The sequence below is a fragment of the Egretta garzetta genome, unplaced genomic scaffold (assembly GCF_000687185.1).
Source record: "Egretta garzetta isolate BGI_Z169 unplaced genomic scaffold, ASM68718v1 scaffold465, whole genome shotgun sequence".
Lineage (NCBI taxonomy): Eukaryota > Metazoa > Chordata > Aves > Pelecaniformes > Ardeidae > Egretta > Egretta garzetta.
Window position 1 is genome coordinate 1694639 of NW_009259680.1, and position 12135 is coordinate 1706773.

At 45.6% G+C, this 12135-nt stretch overlaps 1 protein-coding gene across 1 annotated transcript; it reads right to left on the reverse strand.

Annotated features, from left to right (window-relative positions):
* Positions 1-2364: 2364 nt before the first annotated feature.
* Positions 2365-7258, reverse strand: LOC104126047 (cell surface glycoprotein CD200 receptor 1-B). The gene is made up of 5 exons (XM_035894024.1): positions 7035-7258; positions 5543-5851; positions 4673-4924; positions 3926-4028; positions 2365-2970 (listed from the first exon to the last, which is right to left on the reverse strand). The coding sequence occupies exons 1-5, from the start codon at positions 7171-7173 to the stop codon at positions 2883-2885; spliced, it is 891 nt and encodes a 296-aa protein (XP_035749917.1). The 5' UTR covers positions 7174-7258; the 3' UTR covers positions 2365-2882.
* Between the last annotated feature and the right edge of the window lie 4877 nt (positions 7259-12135).

The window sequence follows — 12135 nt, forward strand, 5'->3', positions numbered from 1 at the left end:
GGTAGTTGCCCAGGAGACTGGGCTGAAACTCTAACTGTAGAAAGTTTAGGTTACTTTAGCTTCCTTCCTGCAGAAGGATTTGTGGTGGCTTTGAGAGTAAATAGACCAAGGAGTAGGGGCAAGGCTGGTTACAGAACCCTGTGGACTCTGGTATGTGAGTTTGATTGCTTTTATCCCCAGTGGAGGATAGAGAGACTCTGAGCCATTTGAATGGAAACTGCAACAAGGGATGTGAGAGCTTTTTCTTTGGGGCTGGAGACCTGACCAACCTGGAGAAGAGGAAAAGAAATGTAAAGCAGAGCTCAACAAGAACAAGTCCTGAATACCACTGACACCCGTGGGCTGTTGCTAACCTAGGGCACATCTTTGTTGGTATCTCTGAAATTTTGACTTGCCCTGCAAGTCAAAGGAAAGGAAGATGGCTCTTCTCTGTGGTCTCCCTTTGTCTGTAATATACTTAGTAAGAGCCAAGCAGAGTTGTGGCTTTGCAGATGGTCTTAATGTAAAATGAGACTGCTGGTGGAGAAGCCGTGTGTTTGCATGTGTAGGTTTGTACGTGTGGGTGCTGGACGCTTGCTTAGCTGCTGCAGAGATGAGATACAGCTGAGCACATCTTGCGTGCGGTCAGTGGATATGCGCTGTGGAAACTCAGTTACCGGGATAGCTACGAGTATCAACAACTGAAGTCAGTGTGGTTTTCTGCTTGCTAGCCTCTTCCTAAAGCCGTTAGGTTACCACAGAGAATTAGCAGTAATTTTGCTAGCCTCCAAATTGTTTATTCTTCTAGCTCTTGTCTCTGAGTTCATTCACATTGTGTGTCAGCTCTACAGAGTTCAGACTCTGTTGTGACCAAACCACCGTATGTGACAACAGATGGATGGAATGGGGCTGTGTCTGTAAACATGAAAGGAGCAGTTTCACTGCGCTGTGCCAGCAGAATCATTGCCTGCATCCTGCAGGTGTCATTCTGCAGAAACCACCCCTGGCAGTGATTTACACCAGTTTATCGGCTGCACCAGGGAAGGGTGAGGGGCAGCAAGATAGCAGTAGAAATGCTGCACAAGGGAGGGAGTGCAGTGACATGGCATTTCCTTTTCTGTACAGAGCTAGATAACTATTCTGTACGTTAGTGTGCTGAGATTCAAAAGGTTTATTTTTTTATTACCGAAGCTTAGGTGAGGTCTAGGCCCTGGCTCTTTCAGTAGCTGGCTCAGATGCGACGTGAGGCTCACGAAGCTTGAGATGTGGTCAGTCACGGGTAGGAGCAGTGAATGAACAACAAATATCAGGATAATTTTCTGGCTTTGTAGAAGCCATGGAGTTCCCTGTTCTCTACCCTCCCCTCCTCCCTGCACTTGCAATGCTATCTAACTCAGCCTCAGATGGGTATTCTGGCCTGGGGGTCTGGGCAATTGCCCTGCCTTGTCAGCATTCATCCTAGTCTCTGTGCACAAGGCACTACAACAAAGCTAATAAATCTGGCTGTGATTCACTGATGCCCTCAGAATAGCTGAGGTTTGTGGATACATGTGCAGGCTTGTCCTCCCCCCCACCCCAAAGAGCCCCCAATGCCCAGGGGAGTTTAGTATCTTGGCTTCTGTGTTTTACCTTCTCTGTAACATATTAATGCCCCAATTCTAAGTCGAGCTTGCTGGCTAGAGATCTGTGTAACTGATACCCCAAAAATTAAATAAATGTTTGAATAACTAACGGCAAGAAAAAAAAAGAAGGGGAAAAAAAAGACTTAGTCTGGGATGGGAAGGGTTGTGAAGAGTGTAGAAAGGCCTAATGGCTCTTTAACCTGGGCATATGAAATGCACAAACACAGGGTAGCATGCCTAGCAAAGGTGCCTCTGGAGTACCTTCCCAATTCTGCCCTTACGTAAGCTGACGTCTCACAGGAATATCATTAACATCTCATTGCAGAGATTTAGCAACTTGAATGACTGTAGTAAGCAGAAAAGGTCTCTAGATGCATTACAGTTTGAAATAGTCTTCTGTACAGTAGCAAGGATGAGATGTGGATTCCTGCCGAGCACGAAGGAGTGAGGGGGGCCTGAGATACCTGTGGTTCCTTTTGAAATTTCAGGTGCATAGTAATATTCAGCTCTAGTAATATCTATTCAGAATAGAAGTTAAGAAACGGTGAAGAGGCACAGCTATATTTAGAGGCTTAGTAGTGGCAGTATGTAATCACACGAAAGATTAAACTTCAAGGGCTTCCTTGTGATAGGACCAGTAAGATGTGTTTAAATAAATTAATATCAGAGAGCTGTGTTCTGTGGTCTGCAGCTCTCTGGATTACACGAAGAGATAACTGAGTATGAGGCTTAGATATCAGGATAGTATCTGTGCTTCATGTAGCAATAACTGCTCAAGCTTAAATATTCTCTCTCCTTTTTTTTGTAGCTCTTGATGAAACACTTCAAAATTCTTATTGTGAAAATGAGAGTTGCTCAAATTTAGCTTCAGTCTTGTGTGATCATCCTGGGAAGGTTGCTGCTCACTAATATGCAAGAAAATTTCTTCTGAAGTATTTTAAATCACAAGACATGATACTTAAATACTAGGATACAATGTATTTGAAAGTGTGACTTCATTTTATACAACATGAATTAATTTCCTATTGCACATATGTTAGATTTGGTTTTATAAAAAAAGATTGATACTTGCATGAGTGATAACAACATCTATAGTTGCACTAGAGAGATGATGGAAGACAAAGCAGACATGGGTCAGGTAGGATCTGGCCTGCATGCCATGTTTCTGCACAGTTACGCTGGCTATGTTGCAGATGTTTGCTTCTTTCTCCTGAACGCTTTGGTACTGGTGAGTCCCTGCTGCATGTCACATCGCTGACTGAGGCATACTGGGAGTTTCTTTCATCTCTGCTCAGGTGCTGAGTTAGAAATAGGCTCAGGGAGCTCTGCAAGTGGAAGATGCTTTGGCTTGTACTGGCTTCTAATTGTCCTAGGAAACAAGACACCATTACTCCAAGTGTGAGGCTGGTTTTGGGAATGCAATTTTGGGTTCTAGGAATGTAAGAACAGAATTCCTCCCCTTTATTTGGTAGAGAAACAAAAGAACTTCAGGCTTTATGTCTGTAATCTCATCCCATCCCTGGAAACATTCAAGACCAGGTTGGACGGGGCTCTGAGCAACCTGATCTAGTTAGCGGTGTCCCTGCTCCCTGCAGGGGGGTTGGACTAGATGACCTCTAGGGGTCCCTTCCAACCCAAAACATTCTATGATTCTACGATCTCACATGAGCATAATCAGAGCTGGCCATGCTCCAGCCAGCACCAAACCGAGAGCTACCAAGAGCCCCAGCAAAGTGTTGGAGCTCAAGTGGCTTGGAACACAGTAGGTAGTTCTGCCTCTGTGGTGTTTGTACCGTAGTTCTGGGCAGCAATTGCACCTTGTGACAGAGAGGCTAACTCAAATAGAGTAATCAGCCAAGCTGCCAAACTACTGCCAGAACTCCCGAGCAGTTAGGATAGTTCTGCTCTCCTGCAATGCTTCCTGCATTTCTACATTGGCCTTGGCTTTCTTTGAGTAGGACAAAATGGACTAAAACTCTGGCTCCAAGCCCAAAAAGATATTTTGCTGCCTCTTTAATCTTCATAGCCTGGCAATCTTTGTTCAGATCCCCAAATCAGGTGGAAAAAACTAACCATTCCCATTGTATTTTTGCCTCTGAAACAAATATGGCAGCAGGAAAAAGGTCCCTAACACTCATGTGTGGATGTCCTCCCCCTCGGCCCCAGCTGTGGGTGTTATAGACCTCGGACAAACCTCCACAAACCTGTCCTGAACTGGTGTGTTTGAGACAGACTGAGGTGACCACACATGTGGTACCAGAAGCCCTTCTAAACTTCCCCAGGACTGGCCAAAGGGGTTTGTGTGTATCATGTCCCATACATACCTGCTATGACAGGAGATGCAGAGATGAAGAACAGCAAGCAGGAAAAGGAGGCCCAGGAGAGCAGCGAGGCTGATGACACAGTGAAGAAACCATGTACTATTCTCTAAAGAGAAACAGTTGCTCTTTTAGGTACATCTCACAGACCGCTTACTTACCCTGTGCCTCTGACAGGAAGGCATCTTCTAGACAATGCTCTCTTTGTGCTCTACTTCAGAGGATGACCTAAGCTAGCTGGAAACCAGTGCCAGGCACAGAACTGGGAATAAGCAATGTCCCCCCATGCCCTTGATGGAGCAGCCTTGTCTTTTGCTGGATAGGCACTAATTAGATCCTCCTCACCACTTCCCATAGTCCAGCTGCAGGCCTTGCGTGTGCACCCCAGCAAATTTCAGCTCTAATTCTCTTCCAACTGAGTGGTAGGTGAAGACTTTAGGTGGTGAACTTGAAGACATTGCTGGGAAGTTGTATGTCATGAATTTTGGAATAATCCTGACTTCCCATTCAGCCCTATTGGTGGAAGGGAAAGGCACTACATCCATCTCCTGTCCTAGAATTTCACAAAGGACTTTACAGTTCTGACAGCACTTTTGTTTATCCTTCCCCCTCCTGTCAAGTTTCTCACTGGAAACTTCAACTCAGCTATAGGGTTCCCGTTACAATCCTGCCAGTGCCACTGATGTTTGTCTTAGTGCATGAACAGAGGGCTCAATGTGGCTTTGAACACTGAACGCACAAAGGGAAGCTTACCTGAGGGATAACAGGTTATGGACTTGCTCTGGTTCCCAGCTGGGTGGGACACAACGCAGGTTGTATGCGTCATGTTGGTGCTGTATGCTGTGAGCTTGCTGAGAACAGTCACTGTCCCGTTGTCATGGCCTTCCTCCTCGAGGGTGGAGTTGCTCTCAAGGACCCACGAGATCTGAGCAGCTGGCTTCCCTGCCGCTGCCTCGCACACGGGCTTCCCGTGGTCGTCACAGTACAGGGTCAGCCTGGGGGGCACTGCAAAGCATCAGGAAGGGGAGGTACGTGGAGTTAGTTTGCCACAGCTGGGATAGGATGTTCTCTACCCAAAACAAACACAGTGAAAAGAGGAAAATAAGGTTGGAGAGGCCATCCCATCACAGCGACATGGGCCAGAGTCACAAGAGACAAAGGTTTACACGTGGTTTAAAGTGTATCTGAATGCCAGCATAAGAGGAAATGGGTCCTCTCTAACTGTCTGGGTAAGACCACCCTGTGATTGATAGAATATCTCAGCACTTGGAAGTGTTGCTGTCACATGCTTTAGTTCTGTTAAAGTAGTGTATTAACGATTGATTCTATAGGACAACTGGAAACATATGCGGAGGCCTCTGTTAGTATATTGGAAATTGCTTCACACCTGTCCTTTCTAACTAGACAGTGGGAAAGGGGGCAGCAGAAGGGAGAAGAGTTTCTGGAAATAAGGAGAAGGGAGACATGGAACTACTAGCAATGAAATGCATGACAGTTAGTCCCAGCAAGAAAGCTCCTCTTCTTACAGCACGCTTCCCCCGGTGCATGGGGAGAGGAGCTTTGTATGTCCAGGCCCAGCCACGGTCCTTTGGAGAACTGTAAAATGAGGAAGGAGTCCCTTACCTAGCACGGTCAGCTGGTACACCTCGTGGAAATTCCCGTCTGTTCCTACTAGTTCGCAGGTGTAATCTCCCTCATGAGCTATTCCCACTTTCCATATCTCAAGGGCAGGATTCTGATCTGGTCTGAACTTCCAGTCTATGTTGTCACTGCAGTTTGTTCTGTATGTCTTGTTCTGATCAGCCCTGTATCCCAAGGAGCAGTGGCCCCCAGCCTTGGGGTTTATTTTCCATGTTACCAGAGTCATGTTTGATCCGGGAGGGCAGGCGAACACAAAGCTGTTACCTACTGTCGCTGACACACTGCTGTTCCCTGAAGGAGAGAAAGGAGAAGGACATGTGAGAAGGTGCCCGGGGATGTCACTCATAGCCCTGGAGTTCTGGTCTGTGCCTCACAGAGAAATGTCTGCCCTGCTACATGCCAATGCGAGGCCCTGTCTGTGCCAGCCCAAGAACTGTCTCTCTCTTCTTAAGCGGGAATAGATCTCCAAATTCATGGCTGTGTTCGCATTCATTGATCCTTGTTTTCACACTCTTCCTCTCCCTAGGACAGTGGATAAATAACATGACTGGGAAGCAGGGCCTGAATGAGCTGCAGAGCCCATCTGTATGGGGAGATCTCTCGGGTTGCTTTTCCCTCAGCATCACTGCCCTTCTGCATACAGCAGAAAAATGAATGTTTGAAGACATTAACCCCACTTTTGTGCTGGATATAAGCAGCCCTCCTAATCAGGTCAAGCACAGGTGGCAATTTCTGCCCTGAAGCTTATATGAACCAATTTCCCTGATTATAGTGGTGACAGATGAAATAGTAGAGGAGTATGACATTTAACTGGAAAGAAAACACAATCCTGTTTGCTTAGATGCAGAGATCCCCGATAGATTCAAGATCACTGCCTCGTGATGTGCCTCATCTGTCCTAACAAAAGCAAACAACAGTATGCGTAATTAATGTAGAGTAGGGAGGAGAAGGATTATAGCTGCATTTTCAGATCCCACATTTTTAGAGTTGGCTTTTCTAAGTATTTGACTGAGTTTGGAAAGGTGAAAGAACCTTCCCGTTAAGTCTTATGAAAACTTTCATCTGAAACTAGCATTGTAAAATCCCACTGTACTTTGTTGACAGGACAAGTCACTGATACCTAAAAGTAAAGCTCGATAGGGTGCTCAGACTGATCAGAAAACCTCTCCCATCAAGCATGTTTTTAATATATCTCTTCATTATCACCAAAAAAAATCATGCTCCAAGAAAATCATTACCAGTATTCATCAACTCCTTGAAAAGCCCAAGTTCAACATCTTATTGGTTGACAACTGAAAAATCTAGTTGTAGCTAGGAATGTTTTGATTTGCAGGTTATTGGTTTTCCATCAACAAGTCCCTTCAGCAGTTTGTAAAGATCCCTTCCCCTAGATTTTTTTCTCTCCCAAAGAACTTGAGTAAACATGACTCTGATGAGTGTAACAGAGTCGGTACCGAAGTACCGCCAGCAGTACCTGTAGATCCTGTGATGGCAGTGATGGTAAGCAGAACAATGGTGTGCGTGGTCTTCCCGAAAACTTTCAAAGTGGCTCTTGCGTTTGTGGGTGACACAGGTTTCTTGCACCACCCGGCTTTCTGTGAGCTCCCCATCATCTCCAGGGATCCTCAGCAGCCAGAGTCACTGCTCTGCCTCTGCTTCCGAGAGTCCCGCAGTGTCACTACGAAGAGGTAGGATCTTCCTCCTAGCACAATGCTTCCTGTTCTGAGAATTGATGAACAGATAGGAAATGGTATTGCTATTTGTTTTCGGACCATTGGCCTTTTGTACAGGGTCACTGTGGGGAGACAAACCCTGTAGCAGAACTCGCACAAAGTCTAGGCAGTGTGATTTTGCAGGCCTGGCTCTGATCTTGCAGTAAGAATTTTATCATTGGGAACTGGGGGAAGGATATTCTCAGCTTACTGCTTAAAGGTTGCTCAATATATTCCAAACAAACTCTTAAAGCAAATTCCTCTTCCTCCCTGCTCTATCCTTCCCCATGTACCCAACAGCCTAAGACTTTTTCTCTAAAAGGCACTGGCGATCACTTCTCCCCTGCAGGGAGGGAAGGTAGATGGGTACATTGTACATTTATATTACAGCTCTGTTTCTCTGATAATAGTATATCTACAGACAGTTAGGCCAAGGTTCCTTTTTTTGCACGACTGTTTTGTTTGGGTTTCAAACTGTTCCGGTACTGTATTTCCCCCCTTACGTACGCAAGTGAACGCTGAAGGTTGTTCCAGTGCTGAGTTGCAGGATTTTTTTTTGTTTAGAGCCATAAGAGTCCCTTAATTTTTACAAGGTCCTTAAGGACCTTTTCCCAAGCTACTACTGTCTGTCTTCCCAGGTAATTAAGACTGCTGTCTTGTGCCAGCAAAGACAGCTTCCCTAGATATCACATGAACCTCCCTGGAAATTAATGCACTGAATTTAAGTTTATCAGAAAAATGTGAGCCTCCCCAAACTTTGAAGCCACCAAGCTGAAATGAGTTGGTGACTATTGGCCTGTTCTAAGACCAGAACTCTCACCCCACAGCTGCTGTCACAGCAGATTTACGTATTTCCATGGCTGTGCTGAAACATGCCTGGAAGGGCTTCAGTTCTGTGGTCAAATTGATGCAAGGCATCCACAAATGGAGGGAATCACTGACAGGCAGGCAAGTGTTCCCTCCCTCCCCTCACCCCCCCAAACAGTGGGTGCCACTTAACTGAGAAGAGGCATAGCACCCATTAGTGAGTCAAAGGAAAAGCTGAGTAAGTTAAAACAAGAAAGTTTGGCAAACTGTGTTTGCAGTTCTTATATTCAGAAAAGCCAACAGCAGCAATGGAATGGAATATTCATCTCTGCTGGCTATTGTTGCTGCAGTTACACTTTCCAAAAGCCACTGTCAAACAATGTCAGACAGCTACCTGTGCCTTGGTCAATGCAGCTTCTGCTTCAGTGCTGTGTGGTTTGGCAGTGAAGTGCAACTTCAGAGGCAGGTCCAAGGTGCAAAGATCGCACTGGGATCCTTGCAGTGCGAGACGTACCATAGGTTCAGCCACAGAATCTGTGGGTGATGTAGCTCAGTGCTAAATGGCAGAGGTAGCAAGAAATAATGGCCCAAGTCATGAAAATCAGAAGCTTTCAGGGTCCTAATCACTTGGGGTTTAATTGGGAGCAATGCACCCAGGCACCTGGAAGAATGTAGTGCCATTTTAGAAACTAAGACAGGAAAACTCCTGATAAATGGAGAATTCCCTACAGCATGTGATGCAATCCAGCCCAGTTATCTTTGGGGTGAGGTCTAATGGTTTTGAGGGGTTTTTTTTTTGCTAAAGATTCTGCTTGTTCTCTGATAGTGACAGTGATGGCTGGAAAACCATGTTCCTATTTCTTTAATTAGCCTTTTGGGTTTTGAGTCTTTGGATTACAGTCTGGCCACAGCACAGCAACCTCCTGCAATGACCATGAAGGGTGGAAAGGTTGTAGATGGGGGAATTGATGGGTGTTTTTTTATTTTTGGAGGCCCAAACTCTCAGGCTGACACTAGAGCTGGAGTCAGACAGCACGGTAATAGTGTGGCACGAGCACCCACCAGCAGCTGATCCAAGCAACTGAGCTGCTGGACCTGGTTGTTCTCCACCCACCTCCAGCACAGCCCTAGAGCTAGTTGTAAGTGTCCTTCAGTGTTAGGTTGTTTCCTCCTCAGCTCAGAAGACTTCTGTGTTTGGACACCCTATTTTATGCAAAGTTGTAGAGTACCACGAACGACTGCATGATATCCTGTTTCCTTTGTGTCGATTCTCGCTTGCTACCTTACTTTTTTTAACCATTCTCTAAGAGGCCTGGTAAAGGGCTCTGTATGTACATGATACCTCCAGCAGAGGGACTTAGCCTCCCTCTCTTCACCCTCCCGGTTACTGATGTACCAAATACTGGTTTTAGCTACCCTCCTGGGTGTTCCAGAGCACGATGCCTCCTAGTTGCTCAACGCTTATTAGTGGCTTAGCCCAGGGGAGAGCACAGTTTTGCAAACATTGGCTTCAACCTGCTGTGCAGCACCTCCGTAAGGACTTTTGTCAAGTCCCAGGCTCTTGCTGTGCTTTCCTCTCCATCTCCTGGTCAAAGCAAGCAACAACGCTCAGCTTGAAAAGTTGGGTTGTTGTGGTTTTTTTGAATGATCTACTGTATCACATTCAAAACAAAACATTTTACTTTCGGGGATGTTCATTGTTGCTTTCTAGCATCGATGCAGTAAGTTTGGGTTAACCTTTAAGTGGAACGTTTGTAATTCCTGAACTAGGGCATTTTCTTTTGGGAGTGAAGAGGAAGGCATTTGCTGAAGCTAATACTGGATTTATAAATTACCACATAAACACATTTTCTGCATAAGCTGGAAGAAACTTGTAGCAGGAATTATATTGTTTGAGCCTTTTTTTTTCATGCCACTGCACTGTTGTAGCACAGAGATGGATACAAGAGTATGTACAAGAGATGTACGAAGACAAGAGCACTGCTGATAAACCTGGTTAAAGATGTGGAGTAGAGAAGTGTCCTCACGTAACTTTGTCCGATATTCTGAATGTCTCTGCAATAAAATCACTGTATGGCGTGAGGCATAGCACAGAAAGACGGGGGAGGAAACACATGACACTGTCTTCCTTCATTACCAATTCCTTTATTTCAAGATGTAGCTGCTGCTACCATGGTCGTGGTCATGGCCATAGCAACTGGCGTTAAAGAAACAAAAGTTTATCTCAAATCAGTTCTTGATGTTATATGGTTCTCCGCCCCACCTGCACCCATCATGGGGAGCTTTTCCATTTGTCAGTGTCCTCACCAGTCAGTGTTGCTGGCACCACTTCTATTTTTTTCAGCCCAGATTCAAGGGGGTTCTAACCGATTTAGCACCCTTAAAACACTGAATTTCCTCCTCTTCTGCATATTTACAGCCCTGTTTCCTGTGCTAATGACCAAGGCCAACTCTGAGAAAATGGATGGAGTAATTCTGTTTTCTGCTCCTTGCCTCTCCACAAAGGCTAAAGTGCAAAAACAAACACTGCAGCAGTGGTCAGACCAGGTACAAATGGAAGAGATTCATCAGATTTGAGATGACTATCAAAAGGAGAATTTTGGTTCTATGAAGCCAGTGGAAACTACTCTTCAGCTGGGACTGGCAGTGTTGGCTGCCACGTGAACAATAATGCCTCTCTCTTCCATTGCTTTACTCGAGAACTTCTAAAAAAACCTTCTCACTAATGAGTTTGGGCTTTTTTACTTTTTTTTTTTTTTTTTTTTGTCTCAGAATGTCCAGCCCTTGAGAGGTTTGCAGCTTTGAATTCCTTCTTGAGGATAAAGACACTTTCCTCACCCGCCCCCTAACTAGAATAGTTTGCATAGAGGAAAATGCAGAGCTGCTTAGTATTTTATACAAGTAATTTAGCCTTTAAAACTGTCTATCCTGGTAACTCTAGTTCCTAAACCACCTTCCAAGTGAAAAGAACATAGGCTATATTTTAGGAGAAAGCACAGTTTCGGACACAGTCAGTAGCACTCTTAATGTCACAAAAAAGCAGAAAGGTTGGTGCATGCTTTGTCCTTTCTGGCATGCTTCCTGGTGACAATATTTGGTCTCTGTTCCTCCCCTTAGAAATGAAGCTCGAAAGCCCAGTTGGCTTTGGCTCACAGGACCCGAACCCACTGCCCCAAACACACAAGGAGCCCTTGCTGCTCTCCCAGAACTCCACCTCCAGCTGGTCTCGCAGCTACTCTTCTCCCAGAGTTATCTGAAGCAAACAGTGGTTCGACCTGTCGCACGATGCTGGGATAGACGAGCTCAGACCAGACCCGACAACTGGTGTCACTACTTCCTTCCAGCTCCACACTCCTGACCGTTCTTCAGGATCTAGGTCAGTGTCAATGGTTATAGATCCCTCTTTCATACTCCAGAGGAATGAATGTCAGAGTTTTTAATGTGGACTAAATTGTTTTTGTAGTCATTCCCTAACATCTGAGCTATATAACCCACAACTAGAAAGAGACGTCTGCTGCCACGTTTACCCACGGTTATTTGCACCACGGGGGGTGACAGGCGAGATGCCTGCTCTGTAGGTTTCAGACGGGTTTGGAACCAAATGAAGGTCATTTGTAGATTTATTTGGGAGCACTCTTCTAAGTATGCACGTAGCAGCCAGCGCTTGCCGTCTGTCCCGAGCTATGCGCATTTGAGCTGTTTTGCTGTGAAACAAAGCAGATTTTAAGAAGACTTAATTTACAGTAGAATACAGGTTGCGTTTTTCCCCTAGGTTTACACCATTAGCTTAACTCTCACCAGTAACTGCTTTCACTGATCATCAATTTGACAAGCAGCTTACGCGTTTCCGCAGAAGCTCGTCTTATTACCAAAGATCTGAAGCTGTCTCTGAGAAACACGTCGGCTGCTGGCTGCCCTTTTCCTAAGGGACAGGAGTTCCCTCCCTGCAGCACGTAGTCCGCGTTATCTTCCAATGGTCCCTCCTGGCCTTAAATCTCCTCGTTGTAATAGTTAACCCCCCCGGGCTTGCAGGGCTTTCCGGGGAGGGCTGCGGCT